The 15,817-nt window shown below is 52.1% G+C and overlaps 1 protein-coding gene across 2 annotated transcripts in view; it reads left to right on the top strand.

Moving 5' to 3' along the window:
• Positions 1-13,178, top strand: part of ZP3 (zona pellucida glycoprotein 3) — a 43,604-nt gene extending 30,426 nt beyond the window's left edge. For both annotated transcript variants that reach the window (XM_054496551.2, XM_054496550.2), the window contains 7 exons: positions 2,381-2,499; positions 5,498-5,601; positions 6,008-6,185; positions 6,576-6,693; positions 11,379-11,470; positions 11,606-11,742; positions 12,948-13,178. In XM_054496551.2, coding sequence (XP_054352526.1) covers positions 2,381-2,499; positions 5,498-5,601; positions 6,008-6,185; positions 6,576-6,693; positions 11,379-11,470; positions 11,606-11,742; positions 12,948-13,162 — 963 coding nt within the window. In that variant the 3' untranslated portion in view covers positions 13,163-13,178. The remainder of the gene's footprint in view (positions 1-2,380; positions 2,500-5,497; positions 5,602-6,007; positions 6,186-6,575; positions 6,694-11,378; positions 11,471-11,605; positions 11,743-12,947) is intronic.
• The last annotated feature ends 2,639 nt before the right edge of the window (positions 13,179-15,817 follow it).

Here is a 15,817-nt window from a genome sequence, read left to right as displayed (position 1 = left end):
GGTAATAAGGATCTCAGGTGACTCCAATGAGGAGCAAAGCCTGCAAACTCCTTCCTCTGGTGTGGTTCCCAGTTCTGCCCGGTGAGAATCACCTGCGGCTGGCCGGGCGCGGTGGCTCATGCCTGTAATCCCAGCACTTTGGGAGGCCAAGGCAGGTGAATCACGAGGTCAGGAGTTCAAGACCAGCCTGGCCACGATGGTGAAACCCCCATCTCTACTAAAAATACAAAAAAGTTAGCCGGTGTAGTGGCAGGCACCTGTAATCCCAGCTACTCAGGAGTCTGAGGCAGAGAATTTCTCGAACTCGGGAGGTGTAGGTTGCAGTGAGCTAAGATCGTGCCACTGCACTCCAGCCTGGGCAACAGAGCAACTCCGTCTCAAAAAAAAAAAAAAAAAAAAAAAAATTACCTACAGCCATGGCCAGTTTCCTAGGTATACAGCCTGTGCAGTTCTGTGGGGCCCAGTGCTTAATGATGGAATGCCCTCCTGCCTGAAATGGTAATAACTTTTAAATAAGGGGCTCCACGAGCTATGCTGGTTCTGTCTGTGCTGGGGCACTTGCTAATAAGGTCTAGGACTGTTCCCTGAAGATCGAGTTTGGTCAGGGCCAGGCAGCCACCTGAGCTCTCGGGCAACCTCGACCTCCTAGGCTCAAGCCATCCTCCCGCCTCAGCCTCCTGAATAGCTGGGATGGACTACAGGCATATACTGCTGTGAGCAGCCAAGTTATCTTTTTGTAGAGATGGGGTCTAGTTCTATTGCCCAGGCCGGTCTTGACTTCCTGGCCTCAAGCAATCCTCCCTGCTCCCAAAGTGCTGGGATTACAGGCAGGAGCCACTGCACCCAGCCCTCAAGTAGTTTTTAAACAAGCTCCCTGAGATGAGAGGTGGGTATAGTGAGCTTAGAATAGGTGGTTAGGGGTTGAGTCACGGTGGCTCACACCTGTAATCCAGCACTTTGGGAGGCTGAGGCAAGTGGATCACCTGAGGCCAAGAGTTTGAGACCAGCCTGGCTAACATGGTGAAACCCTGTCTCTATTTAAAAAACAAAAAAAAAACAAAAAAAAACATGGTGGCACGTGCCTGTAATTCCAGCTACTCAGAGGCTAAAGCAGGAGAATTGCTTGAACCTGGGAGGCGGAGGTTGCAGTGCGCCGAGTTCATGCCACTGCACTCCAGCCTAAGTGACAGAGCAAGACTTCATCTCAAAAAAACAAAAGGTGGTTAGGAAGTGACTAAAGTAGGGGTTTCCAGTGCTGGCTCTAGGCTAATCACCTGGAAAGGTAAAAATACTGATTCTCAAAGAGAATCTCATACCTTCATTCTATTGGGGTAGGGCCTGGTGTCACATTTTTCTAATATTCTAGCAAAATCTTCAAACACAGGTGTTTGCTATAAAACTCTCTCCCAAGCAGGCCCTACCTTCTGTAGCCCTATTGGACGATGCAAATTTCCCCAGTAGCACTCACCTGTGCTCTTCCTGCCTCGGGCAACCTCTGAATCAGTCTCCCCTACCTTATGTGAAATAGGCTTGAATAGGTTAGAAGCTGATGTGGGTTTCTTGTTTTTGAGAGTTTTGGTCTTGTTGCCCAGGCTGGAGTACAATGGCACAATCTCAGCTCGCTGCAACCTCTGCCTCCCAGGTTCAAGTGATTCTTCTGCCTCAGTCTCCTGAGTAGCTGGAATTACAGGCACGTGCCACCACACCCAGCTAATTTTTGTATTTTTAATAGAGATGGGGTTTCATCATGTTGGTCAGGCTGGTCTCAAACTCCTGACCTCAGGTGATCTGCCCGCCTCAGCCTCCCAACATGCTGGGATTACGGGCGTGAGCCACAGCGCCCAGCCAGAAGCTGATAAATGTTAACAGCTGGGCACTTCCTGGCTGCTTCCTGGGGGCTATCTTGGCCCTGGGCCTCTCCTGAAAGAGGAAACTGTATGTATTAGGGGGCGTGGAGGGGGAGTGTCAGAAGGGAAGCATGTATCCTGATGCCTCTATTGCTTGGGTGCTACATGGTATCTGCCATGTGGTTGATCCAGACTGCCTGTGGTGGTGTCAACGTGTGGTGGTGTCAGGTAAAGATTCCGAGGTACAAAGACAGTACCTGTCCTGCCTCTTTACTGAGCAGTGGCAGAGCCTGTGTTCTCTTTTGTAGAGATGGGGTCTTGCTATGTTTCCCAGGCCAGTCTCGAACTCCTGGCCTCAAGCAATCCTTGGCCTCCCAAAGTGCTGGGGTTACAGGCATGAGTTACTGCACCTGGCCTTGACCCTGTGGTCTTTCTGTCCCCTTGTGGGCTGCCCTCCCTGAGCACTCATGTATGGCTTGGGAGTACCTGGGCAGGTGATGGCCGGTAGCATTAACTTCTCACCTTTCCTCCAGGTAACTGATGATGCCCTGGTGTACAGCACCTTCCTGCTCCATGACCCCCGCCCTGTGGGAAACCTGTCCATCGTGAGGACTAACCGCGCAGAGATTCCCATCGAGTGCCGCTACCCGAGGTCGGTGTGGGACTGACTCATGGCCCCTGGTGCGAAAGCCCCTTGGGTGTGGCTACGGGCAAGTGGGCTGGCTATGGGCGGCAGCTTGCAGCATGGCTATTAGAACTACCTACCGAAGTGTTTGCAGCTGTGGTTACTGTACTGGGTGGGATTGCGGGGCCTGCTGAGTCTAGTTCGAGCCCCAGGAGAGTATCAGGAGCCCAACTGCCGCTTAGTGGAAGCTGCAGAGCTGCCCAGCCCTGATGGTGGTACTATGCCAGCCTCGGCCCTCCTTAGGGTTCAGAAATGGCCTTCCAATAGTGCTAGGCTGGGGCCAGGTGCAGTGGCTCATCCTGTAATCCCAGCACTTTAGGAGGCTGACACAGGTGGATCGCTTGAGGTCAGGAGTTCAAGACCAGTCTGGCCAACATGGTAAAACCCCATCTCTACTAAAAACACAGAAATTAGCCGGGTGCCTATAATCCCAGCTACTCAGGAGGCTGAGGCAGGAGAATTGCTTGAACCCAGGAGGCAGAGGCTGCAGTGAGCCAAGATTGTACCACTGTACTCCATTCTGGGCAAAAAAGCGATACTCCATCTCAAAAAATAATAATAATAAAATAGTGCTAGGCTGGGTTCTAGAATCTGACCTGGGCGGTGGCGGCCTACTTTTCTGTGGTCCTCAAGCCCCTGGCATCAAGCACGTGCCTGTGAACTCAGGCCCTGAAGTGGGAGGAGAAACTATGGCTCCCAAGGACAATGCTGGGTCCTGTGCTGGCCTCAGCATGGGGTGCAGGGGACTTTGTCCCTGCCCTTGCACCAGTCTGGGAGTGGGTATAAGATGATGCGGCCAGGTACAGTGGCTCATGCCTGTAATACCAGCCCTCTGGGAGGCCAAGGTGGGCAGCTCACGAGGTAAGGAGTTCGGGACCAGTCTGGCCAACATGATGAAACCCATCTCTACTAAAAATACAAAAAAACTAGCAGAGTGTGGTAGTGCATGCCTATAATCCCAGCTACTCAGGAGGCTGAGGAAGGAGAATCATTTGAATCCAGGAGACAGAGGTTGCAGTGAGCTGAGATGGCACCATTGCATTCCAGCCTGGGCAACAGAGCGAGACTCCATCTCAAAAAGAAAATGCTAGTGTGAAGTGGGTAGGGAGCTGATACCAGTCAGGACATCATGAGGGATGAGCCATGCCCCTGGGAGGGGTCATGGTAGGGGTTATCCTAGAACAGGATCCTGGAGTGGGACCTTGAGGCTGAGATGGCCTGGGCAGAGCCATGTGGCCACACACCCCACGGGAGGGAAGTGTGCCCTTAGCAGGTGACATGCAGCCTGGGGGCTGGAGCCCAGGGACTGGGGTAACGAGGGAGCCAGACAGATGGGCTCACCAGCCTCTACCAGCCTCACCACAGGTGCCCCTCCTGGAATGGGTTAGGACTGAATCTCCGCCCAGGGTCACCTGGTGGCTGGTACAGAAGACAAGCAGGAACTAATGAGAACCAGCTGGGAGGCTGGAAAACTGGGATTCGATGAAGGCTGACTCGTAGTTGCAGGGACTGTAGAGGCTGACTCGGGCTAAGAGCAATTGGAGGAGCTTGGTGTCTATGTGGGTAGGAGATAGAGGAGTCAAGGGCAGGTTGCCCAGCCCGCAGGAGGGACTGAAGCCCTCCTGTGACCATGGAAGTCTCTGACTTCAGTCTCTGGGCCTAACCGCTGAGGATGGTGGCTCACCTGGTCCATTGGCTGCAGGTAGTACTAGAGAGGCTGGTTGTAGGCTGGGATGCTTTAACCTGGCTCCAGATACCTGAGTCTGGTTATCAATAGATGCATCCATCACTTGGGAGTAGCTTCTTCCAGCAGATCCTGTGGGGTCAGCAGGGTGTAGGTATCTGCAGATACCCAGACCTGCTTCCGTGGACTTCCCAGTCACTGGTGCAGGTTCAGGCTCTCGGTAGCATCTCAAGACCTAAGGGCCTGTCTTTGATCTCTAAAGGATGGCCTTAGCTAATTCTCCTCTCAAGCATCCTGTGGAGTACTGTGCAGGGCCTGCTATCAGACCCCAAACCTGAACGTCTAGGGCTAAAGTATATGTGGTGGCTTTTGTTTTTTTTTGTTGTTGTTGTTTAAAAAGTCTTACTCTGCCACCCAGACTGGAGTACAGTGGGTGCCATCATAGTTCACTGCAGCCTTGACCTCCTGGGCTCAAGCAATCCTCCCATCTCAGCCTCCTGAGTAGCTGGGACTACAGGTATATACTACTATGCCCAGCTATCTTTTCTTTTTTTTCTTTGAGATGGAGTCTTGCTCTGTTGCCCAGGCTGGAGTGCAGTGGTACGATCTTGGCTCACTGCAAGCTCTGCCTCCAGGGTTCACACCATTCTCCTGCCTCAGCCTCCTGAGTAGCTGGGACTACAGGCGCCTGCCACCATGCCCAGCTAACTTTTTTTTTTTTTTTAGTAGAGATGGGGTTTCACCATGTTAGCCAGGACGGTCTCAATCTCCTGACCTCATGATCCGCCCGCCTCAGCCTCTCAAAGTGCTGGGATTACAGGCTTGAGCCACCATGCCCAGCCTCTTCTTTTTTATAGAGATAGTCTCGCTGTGTTGTCCAGGCTGCTCTCAAACTCCTAGCCTCAAGCAATCCTCGTGTCTCCACCTCCCAAAGTGCTGGGATTACATGCATGAGCCACCGCACTCAGGTCCAGGGCTCAAGAGGGAGCAGATTTCAGCCTGGAAATGAAACTCCTAGGTTCAGCTGTATCTGTCTTCAGCAGCCCAGATAGCATCATAGCATAAGTTAGGATGGTTAGGCTACTCACAGGTGCAGAAGTTCAGGAGGGTGCAGGGGCAGCCTAGGCTCAAGGTGTCTGTTCAGCCATCTTGCACCAGCTATCTGGCTGGGCCATAGCTGAGGACACTGTAGTGGGGTAGCAGTGAGATAACTCCCCATCAGTGGGGGCCCAGGTGGGTGTGACCTGAGGCAGGTGTGCACAGCTGCTGTTCTTCTCTCAGGCAGGGCAATGTGAGCAGCCAGGCCATCCTGCCCACCTGGTTGCCCTTCAGGACCACGGTGTTCTCGGAGGAGAAGCTGACTTTCTCTCTGCGTCTGATGGAGGGTAAGAAAAGAAGCCTGGGTGGAACAGCTGTGGAAAGACCTGGGCCATCTCAAACCCCTGCCCTTGGTTGTGTCTTTGTTTGGTTTGTTTGGTTTGGTTTGTTTGTTTTTGAGACAGTCTTGCTCTGACCTCCAGGCTGGAGTGCAACAGCATGATCTCAGCTCACTGCAGTCTCCGCCTCCTGGGGTTCAAACGATTATCCTGCCTCAGCCTCCCGAGTAGCTGGGACTACAAGCTTGTGACACCACACCCAGCTAACTTTTGTATTTTTAGTAGAGATGGGGTTTTGCGACGTTGGCCAGGCTGGTCTCGAACTCCTGACCTCAGGTGATCCACCTGCCTCGGCCTCCCAAGGTGCTGGGATTACAGGCGTGAGCCACCATGCCCAGCTGGCTGTGTCTTTCAGAGAACTGGAACGCTGAGAAGAGGTCCCCCACCTTTCACCTGGGAGATGCGGCCCACCTCCAGGCAGAAATCCACACTGGCAGCCACGTGCCACTACGGTTGTTTGTGGACCACTGTGTGGCCACACCAACACCAGAACAGAATGCCTCCCCTTATCACACCATCGTGGACTTCCATGGGTGAGCACTGGGCTCCCTGCCTAGAGAACCTTCCTAGCAAGATGACCCTGAAGCCACCTGTTTGGCTTTTTGAGACAATCTCACTCTGTAGCCCAGGTTGGAATACAGAGGTTTGATCTCTGCCCACTGCAACCTCTGCCTCCCGGGTTTAAGTGATTCTCCTGTCTCAGCCTCCCAAGTAGCTGGGATTACAGGCACCCATCACCACGCCCAGCTAATCTCTGTATTTTTAGTAGAGACGGGGTTTCGCCATGTTGGCCAGGCTGGTCTCAAACTCCTGATCTCAAGTGATCCACCCACCTTGGCTTCCCAAAGTGCTGGGATTATGGGCGTGAGCTACCATGCCCGGCCCACCTGTCTGGTGTTAACACCATTCTGTTCTCTTCCAAGCTGTCTTGTCGACGGTCTCACTGATGCCTCTTCTGCATTCAAAGTTCCTCGACCCGGGCCAGATACACTCCAGTTCACAGTAGATGTCTTCCACTTTGCTAATGACTCCAGAAACATGGTAAGAGCTTTAACAGCCTGGAAGAAGGCTGAACTTGCAACCTTCATATCCTACTGAATGGGGTCACTCACTAGCTCTACCCTTAAGCAAATGACTTAGAGCTCTGTCCCAGTAACTCACTTACAAGTAAAGCCATGAGCTTTAGTGAGGCCTTCAAGCAGAAGGATGAACAATACGAAGCCTTAAGAGGTAGAAGCCGGGCACAGTGGCTCATGCTTGTAATCCCAATACTTTGGGAGGCCAAGGGGGGGGCGGGGGTGGATCACTTGAGGTCAGGAGTTCAAGACCAGCCTGGCCAACATGGTGAAACCCCGACTCTACTAAAAATACAAAAATTAGCTGAGTGTGGTGGTTGGGTACCTGTAATCCCAGCTACCTGGGAGGCTGAAGCAGGAGAATAGCTTGAACCTGGGAGGCGGAGGTTGCAGTGAGCAGAGATTGTGCCATTGCACCTCCAGCCTGAGTGACAGTGAGACTCCATCTCCAAAAAAAATAAATAAAAGGCAGGTGTTAGCCCCCCTGGAAGCTTTCTGCAGGGGCAAAGAAAGCCAGTGTGAACTTCCTAGCCAGGGTGGCTTCTTGAATTTGGTCATAGGCTAGGCTAGTGATTCTGAAGGCATCATCCTCACCTGGAGGGTTTGTTGAAATTGATGACTGGGCCCCAACCCAGGGTTTGATTCAGGTGGTTGAGTGAGGCCTAGAATCTGCATTCTTAAGTGTTGGTTCTGCCTGTCTGGGGCCTCCCCTTGAGAACCTAAACTAGAAAGCTCAAATTGACACTTAGAGGGAAGGAGAAGGAAGGAATGAAGATGGGAACTGCCTCTGATGGCTGAGGTGGGGAGGGATGCGGTAGGAAGTGCAGGTGCAAGGACCGACATCTAGCCAGGAAGTACTGGTTAGAAGTAAATGGTTAGAAGTAAATCACCTGGTGTGGTGGCTCATGCCCATAATCCCAGCACTTTGGGAGGCCGAGGTGGGCAGATCACGAGGTCAAGAGATTGAGACCATCCTGGTTAACATGGTGAAACCCCCTCTCTACTAAAAATACAAAAAATTAGCTGGGCATGATGGTGGGTACCTGTAGTCCCAGCTATTCCAGGTTTCCAGGTTCAAGCAATTCTCCTGCCTCAGTCTCCCAAGTAGCTGGGAATACAGGTACCCGCCACCATGCCCAGCTAATTGTTTTGTATTTCTAGTAGAGACAAGGTTTTACCATGTTGTCTAGGCTGGTCCCAAACTCCTGACCTCGGGTGATCCGCCTGCCTCAGTCTCCCAAAGTGCTGGAATTACAGGCGTGAGCCACCATGCCCAGCCTCAAGTAGCTTTTATTTTTTGAGTTGGAGTCTCGCTCTGCAGTCCAGGCTGGAATGCAATGGCACAATCTCAGCTCACTGCAACCTCCACCTCCTGGGTTCAAGCAATTCTCCTGCCTCAGCCTCCTGAGTAGCTGGGAATTACAGGCGCCCGCCATCACACCTGGCTAACTTTTGTATTCTTAGTAGAGACGGGGTTTCACCATGTTGGCCAGGCTGGTCTCGAACTCCTGATCTCAGGTGATCCACCAACCTCAGCCTCCCAAAGTGCTGGGATTACAGGCATGAGCCACCACACCCAGCCTAGACCCTGCTTCTAAAAGGCCGCTATAGGGGAACTACCCTGGGATCTTAGACTCCAGTTAGCACCAGAAAAACATACTAGGAAGAAGCTAAGGATGAAAGTACATTTCCTTTGTGGAATAAACAGGGCCTTGGAAGCCTCTTACTTGGAGGGCAGGTGGCTAAGATGGGCAGCCAGACAACTGCTAAACTGGCTTGTTTCTAGAAGTCTGAATTTACGTGCTTTCAAGTTTCTCTGCTGGTACACTTGGCCACTAGGTGGTGACTGAGGCTTGTGGCTCTGAGGCTTCTGCTGGAAGGTGGCAGAATTGCCCTGCTCTGCCCGAGGCTGAGCAGGGAGGAATTTCAGCCCTGCCTGGAATATGAAGGGAAACTGACCTGGGGGCAGGCCAAGGCTAGACTGAGCCCTGGCTCTGTCAAAATGGCCCCTAGCCCCAGTGGCAGGATGGAATGTCAGTCTAAAATGAGAAGGCTTGGCCAGGTACGGTGGCTCATGCCAATAATCCCAGCACTTTGTGAGGCCAAGGCAGGTGGATCACTTGAGGCCAGGAGTTCAAGACAAGCCTGGCCAACATGGGGAAACCCCATCTCGACTACAAATACAAAAACTAGCCTGGTGTGGTGGTGGGTGCCTATTATCCCATCTACTTGGGAGGCTGAGGCAAGAGAATCACTTAAACCTAGGAGGTAGAGGCTACAGTGAGCTGAGATTGCAGCACTGTACTCCAGCCTGAACTAGAGAGTGAGACTCCGTCTCAAAAAAAAAAAAAAAAAAAAAAAAAAAGGTTAGGGGACGGAGCTTACAGGGTAGTTGACTATTCCCTGGGTAGGGGGGTCCTTCAGCTCCCAGCAGGAGCTCATATTGGGTTCATTCCCTCATACTTGTCTAACAAGGGTGGGTAAACATTTCCCAGAGGCCAGGACTGTCAGGGGATCAGCCTGGTGAGTCTTCTGGTCATCATATCCCTTACAGGTGAAGGGAGGCTGACCTAGGCTTGACTAATAGCAGAGGTGTGTGCAAGGAGGAAAAGCCCAGGGAAGCTTGCCCAAGGAGTGAGCCATCAAACTTAAGTCTGGCCAGGCGCCGTGGCTCATGCCTGTAATCCCGGTACTTTGGGAGGCCAAGGCAGGTGGATCACAAGGTCAGGAGTTCAAGACCAGCCTGGCCAAGATGGTGAAACCCTGTCTCTACTAAAAATACAAAAAAAATTAGCTAGGCATTATGGCAGGTGCCTGTAATCCCAGCTACTTGGGAGGCTGAGGCAGGAGAATTGCTCAAACCTAGGAGGTAGAGGCTACAGTGAGCTGAGATTGCAGCACTGTACTCCAGCCTGAACTAGAGAGTGAGACTCTGTCTCAAAAAAAAAAAAAAAAAAAAAGGTTAGGGGACGGAGCTTACAGGGTAGTTGACTATTCCCTGGGTAGGGGGGTCCTTCAGCTCCCAGCAGGAGCTCATATTGGGTTCATTCCCTCATACTTGTCTAACAAGGGTGGGTAAACATTTCCCAGAGGCCAGGACTGTCAGGGGATCAGCCTGGTGAGTCTTCTGGTCATCATATCCCTTACAGGTGAAGGGAGGCTGACCTAGGCTTGACTAATAGCAGAGGTGTATGCAAGGAGGAAAAGCCCAGGGAAGCTTGCCCAAGGAGTGAGCCATCAAACTTAAGTCTGGCCAGGCGCCGTGGCTCATGCCTGTAATCCCGGTACTTTGGGAGGCCAAGGCAGGTGGATCACAAGGTCAGGAGTTCAAGACCAGCCTGGCCAAGATGGTGAAACCCTGTCTCTACTAAAAATACAAAAAAAATTAGCTAGGCATTATGGCAGGTGCCTGTAATCCCAGCTACTTGGGAGGCTGAGGCAGGAGAATTGCTCAAACCTAGGAGGCAGAGGTTGCAGTGAGCTGAGATCGTGCTATTGCACTCCAGCCTGGACAACAGTGAGACTCCACCTCAAAAACAAAACAACAAAACAAAAAAACCCTCTTAAGTCTGAAGTGGAAACTCCATAGAAGCAAGTCCAAAAGGCTTCTTTATGTGCCTAAGGACCTCGGGTCACAAACAACTTGGTCTTGCCTTAGCTGGCAATACAGTGACTACATCCCTGAAGAAAAGTAGCTTGTCAACTAGTCAAGTGGCAGGTGGCAGCGTCAGAAGCCCAGCTAAGCTGCTGGCTAGTAAGGTGTCTACCATTCACCTCGGTCACCTGGGGATGGGCGTGGGGTTTAGCAATGCTGAGTTAAGCCCAGGATTGGCCGGGCACGGATAGCTTGCGCCTGTAATCCCAGTACTTTGGGAGGCTGAGGCGGACAGATCACTTGAGCCCAGGAGTTTGAGGCCAGCTTGGGCAACATGGCAAAACCTCATCTCTGGAAGAAGGGGGAAAAAAAAAATCCAAAATTAGCCAGGTGTTGTAGCTTGTACCCATAATTCCAGCTGCTCATGAGGCTGAGGTGGGAGGATCCCTTGAGCCCAGGAGGTCAAGGCTATAGTGAGTCATCACCACTGTACTCCAGCCTGGGTGACAGACCCTGTCTCAGAAGCCCAGGGTCAAGCATACTCAATGATTGGGTAAGTTTGGAAAAGACTGGGGGAATAAGTGCTGGATTCCAGTCTAAAACTAGTTGCTACTTACTCTAACATTGGGTAAGTGAACCTTTACACCATTTTAGAGATGAGGCTCTTCCTTCCCTCTTTATTTTATGAGACAGAGTCTCACTCTCAGCCAGGCTGGAGTGCAATGGCATGATCTCGGCTCACTGCAACTTCTGCCTCCCAGGTTCCAGCGATTCTCCTGCCTCAGCCTTCCAAGTAGCTGGGACTACAGGTACCCACCACCATGCCCAGCTAACTTTGTATTTTTAGTAGAGATGGGGTTTCACCATGTTGGCCAGGTTGGTCTCGAAGTCCTGACCTCAGGTGATCTACCTGCCTTGGCCTCCCAAAGTGCTGGGATTACAGGTGTGTGCCATTGCACCTGGCCCCTTCTCACTCTTTAAAGGGTTAAGGGTTATATGAGAACTGGTGTGTTAAACTCCAGGCACAGCCTGGAACTAGCTGTTATTCCTTGCAGATATACATCACCTGCCACCTGAAGGTCACCCTAGCTGAACAGGACCCAGATGAACTCAACAAAGCCTGTTCCTTCAGCAAGCCTTCCAACAGGTGAGGAGGACAGGTGCTCCGTGACTGGAGTAGAAACTGAATCTGCGACCCCTTGTCTATTTCCCCCAATATATTATCAGCAAACTGCTTCCTGCAGAGGCAACAAAAATCTAAGCTGCTTGTCTTTCATCTCAGCTGGTTCCCAGTGGAAGGCCCGGCTGACATCTGTCAATGCTGTAACAAAGGTGACTGTGGCACTCCAAGCCATTCCAGGAGGCAGCCCCATGTCGTGAGCCAGTGGTCCAGGTCTGCTTCCCGTAACCGCAGGCATGGTATGTCACAGGACAGCCAAGAGACTGTTCATTTTCCCCTACTCAGTTGAGGGTACCTGCTGTCATTTCAGGGTGGTCTTGTCCTCCATTAAAACTGCTTGTATCTAGGCCTGCAGCTACCTTTCCCTAACACAAATCTTGGGGCTAAGCAGGAGGGGCTCACAGTCCTCTACTTCGGTGGCAGCCAGGGTAGCTCTGCTGTCATCCTAGGCTTCTACTGAGATATAATTAGGCATGTAGGGGAAATATAGCGACTGTTAAGATAATCTGGCTGGACATAGTGGTTCACACCTATAATCCCAATACTTTGGGAGGCCAAGGCAGGCAGGTCACCTGAGGTCAGGAGTTTGAGACCAGCCTGACCAACATGGAGAAACCCCATCTCTACTAAAAATACAAAATTAGCCAGGTATGGTGGTACATGCCTCTAATCCCAGCTACTTGGGAGGCTGAGGCAAGAGAATCGCTTAAATCTGGGAGGCAGAGGTTGCAGTGAGCTGAGATTGCACCATTGTACTCCAGCCTGGGCAACAAGAGTAAAACTCTCAAAAAAATAATAATCTGGCCGGAACAGTGGGTTTATACCTATAATCCTAGCACTTAGGGAGGCTGAGGCCAGGGAAATCACTTGAGCCCATGAGTTCTCGACCAGCCTGGGCAACATAGCAAGACCCTGTCTCTACAAAAAAGATGATGTACTAGGGAATCCCTCTTGGGTGACCTGCTTTCTCTGTATGAGAAAGCTTTTTCTTTTTTCTTCCCCCTCCCCTGTACTGAGATGGTGTCCAGCTCTGTTCTCCAGGCTGGAGAGCAATGGCACGATCTCTGCTCACTGAAACCTCTGCCTCCCAGGTTCAAGCTATTCTCAGCCTCCCAAGTAGCTGAGACTACAGGCATTTGCCACCATGCCCAGCTAACTTTATTTTTAGTGGAGACGGGTCTTGCCATGTTGGGCAGACTGGTCTCAAACACCTGACCTCAGGTGATCTGCCCGCCTCGGCCTCCCAAAGTGCCGGGATTACAGGCATATGAGCCATCACACCTGGCCGAGAAAGCTGTCTTTTTTTTTTTGCCTATAAACTGTTTCTTAGCCCACACAAAAAAGACAACATATTAGTTTAGCCCACCGAGGCAGAATAAAACCTCCAACCCAGTTCCCAGTTAGGGACTAAGATGACCCTTGGGTGTGTGTTCTCCTTCCACAGTGACAGAAGAAGCAGATGTCACCGTGGGGCCACTGATCTTCCTGGACAGGAGTGGTGACTATGAAGTAGAGCAGTGGGCCTTGCCTTCTGACACCTCAGTGGTGCTGCTGGGTATAGGCCTGGCCGTGGTGGCATCCCTGACTCTGACTGCTGTTATCCTGGTTCTCACCAGGAGGTGTCGCACTGCCTCCCGCCCTGTGTCTGCTTCCGAATAAAAGAAAGCAATATCTGGTCGTGGTGTGGTGGTCAGATGGAAGGTCAGAATTAGTACTGACTGTGTCGGGTGGGGAAGACTGTATACCACCCGCCCCGTGCACTCACACAGCATAGTCCAGCAAGCACTACTGTGTCTCTAAACTGGGCAGGGTTCATGTCCTTAGACAATAGAAATCTATCACCTCCATGGGAACCAACATGGAAACTCTTAGATGAAGGTCAGTCCGGCTGGACTCGCCTTACTTCTAGGCTAGCAAAGAATCTTGTATCTCTGGCCCCCATGGATTTGACTCTAGACATGGGAGTGGGGAGGGGAGAGCTTCCAGGCCCGCTTCTCCAAGGCAAGCAGGCAGCCAGCTCTGGCCAGATGCTAGAGGCCAGAAGGCCAGTCGTGATTGGGCCCTCCCAGTACGGCAGTGATCAGAGTACTGCTTCTGCCTGGTCTTAGCTGTCACCTTGGGCTTGAAGCTATTCTTGGGGCATGTTGGTATGAACTTGTCAAAGCTGTAGCAAGGGTGACTGGCACTCCAAGCCATTCCAGGAGGCAGCCCCATGTCATAAGCCAGTGGTCCTGAGGTGGCTCTGAGGTGGATGCTTTTGCTTTGGTGGTAGGAGGCCTCAGGAGAGCTGAGAACCTGCTTGGGTTTTGGGTTTGTTTTGATTTGTCCCTTTTAAGAGAAGGGTCTGGCTCTGTTGCCCAGGCTGGAATACAGTAGTACAATCACAGCTCACTGCAACCTGGAACTCCTGGTCTCCAGCAATCCTCCTGCCTGAGCTTCCTGAGTTGCTGGGACTACAGGCATGAGCCACTGCCCAATTCTATTTTTGGTAGGAACTGGGTCTTGCTATGTTCCCCAAGCTGGCCTCGAACCCCTGGCCTCACATGATCCTCTCCCCTTGGCCTCCATAAGCACTGGGATTACAGACATGAGGCCTCACTGTCACCGAGGGGAGCCGCTTCTCAACCTCCCCCTACCTTTGTCACTCTCCCTAAATAGGCTGCTTCCCTCCCCCAGGTTTTGGCCATAGTCCCTAGGAGTGAGTAAGGGAATGGTGCCCCAAGGAGGATACCCAGGGAACTTGTGCCCCCTTCTCTGGGGAAGGTGTTCATGGTACCTCCGTGGGAGGCTTCACATCCCTCAGTAGCTGGCTCCAGGCTTGCCCCAAACTCAAGCCATTCTCGCTCAGGGAAGTTCACTTTCACTGCGGCGTCCCAGCCTGGCTGGCTACCTGTTGTGAGCCTGCCAGTCCTCGTGGGCAAGATGGGGGTGGCACCTACTGAGCAGGATTAGGCATAAGCTGACGAAAGCTGAAAGACGCTCAGGTGCAACTGGCATGGCCTGTCTGGCTGAGGGCAGGGGCTCCAGCGTGTTGACTCGGGTATAGACATGTCTATAGTGCATTCAGAGCAAGGTTTGGGTAGCTTTGGACCTACTGAGAGCAGGAAGGCCTTTGATACTCTAAGTGTGGTCTGTGAACGTTGGCATCACCCGAGAATTTGTTGGAAGTGTATCATTTAAAGCCCCATCCCAGACCTAGAAATTTGCATCTTAAATCCCAGGGTGGGGTGGGCACGGTGGCTCACACCTGTAATCCCAGCGCTTTGGGAGGCCAATGCAGGTGGATCACCTGAGGTCAGGAGTTCAAGACCAGCTTGGCTAATATGGTGAAACCCCGTCTCTACTAAAAATACAAAAAAAATTAGCTGGGCATTGTGGTGGGTGCCTGTAATCCCAGCTAGCTGGGAGGCTGAAGCAGGAGAATTGCCTGAACCTGGGAGAGGCAGAGGTTTCAGGGGGCTGAGATCACCCACTGTACTCCAGCCTGGGCAACAGCTAGACTCCATCTCAGGGGGGAAAAAAAAAAAACCCCAGGTGATTTGAGTGGTTAAGGTCACTGAGCCAGGGACTTGTGGCACGAAGGGATTGTTCTGGGTGAGCCGCTTGCGGCCTAAGCAGGTTGTGGTGTGATCTATAGGGGAGTAACAGCCTGGGGGTCAAAAAGGGCCAGATACAGTGGTTCAGGCCTGTAATGCCAGCACTTTGGGGGAGACCGAAGTGGGAAGACGGCTTGAGCCTAGGAGCTCAAGACCAGCCTGAGCAACATGGTGAGACCCTATCTCTACAAAATACAAAAATTAGCTGAGCACAGTGGTACGTGCCTGTAGTCCTAACTGCTTGGGAAGCTGAGGCTGGAGGATCACTTGAGCCCAGGAATTCAAGGCTGCAGTGAGCTGTACTCACTGCCCGGGTCCCAGCCTTGCTGCCTCCTGCTGCGCTCTAGCCAAAGTGACAGAGCAAGACCCTCTCAAAAAACAAAATTGCCTAGGGGTTGCGGAGGTAGGCTTCCTGGAGGTGGTGATCCAGAAGTAAATCCTCAACCATGGGGAGGTGGATATGGTGGCTCACACCTGTAATCTTAGCATTTTGGGAGGCCGGGGTGGGGGGATCACTTGAGACCAGGAGTTCAAGACCAGCCTGGCCAACATAGCAAAACCCCATCTCTACTAAAAATATAAAAATTAGCCAGGTGTGTGGTGGGTGCCCGTAGTCCTAGCCACTGGGGAGGCTGAGGCAGGAGAATCACTTGAACCCGGGAGATGGAGGTTACAGGGAGCCAAGATCATGCCACTGCATTCCAGCCTGGGTGTTGGA

This window comes from Pongo pygmaeus, chromosome 6 (genome assembly GCF_028885625.2).
Source record: "Pongo pygmaeus isolate AG05252 chromosome 6, NHGRI_mPonPyg2-v2.0_pri, whole genome shotgun sequence".
Lineage (NCBI taxonomy): Eukaryota > Metazoa > Chordata > Mammalia > Primates > Hominidae > Pongo > Pongo pygmaeus.
The sequence above is the reverse complement of the archived record's forward strand: the minus strand, read 5'-3'. Positions and strand labels throughout refer to the sequence as shown.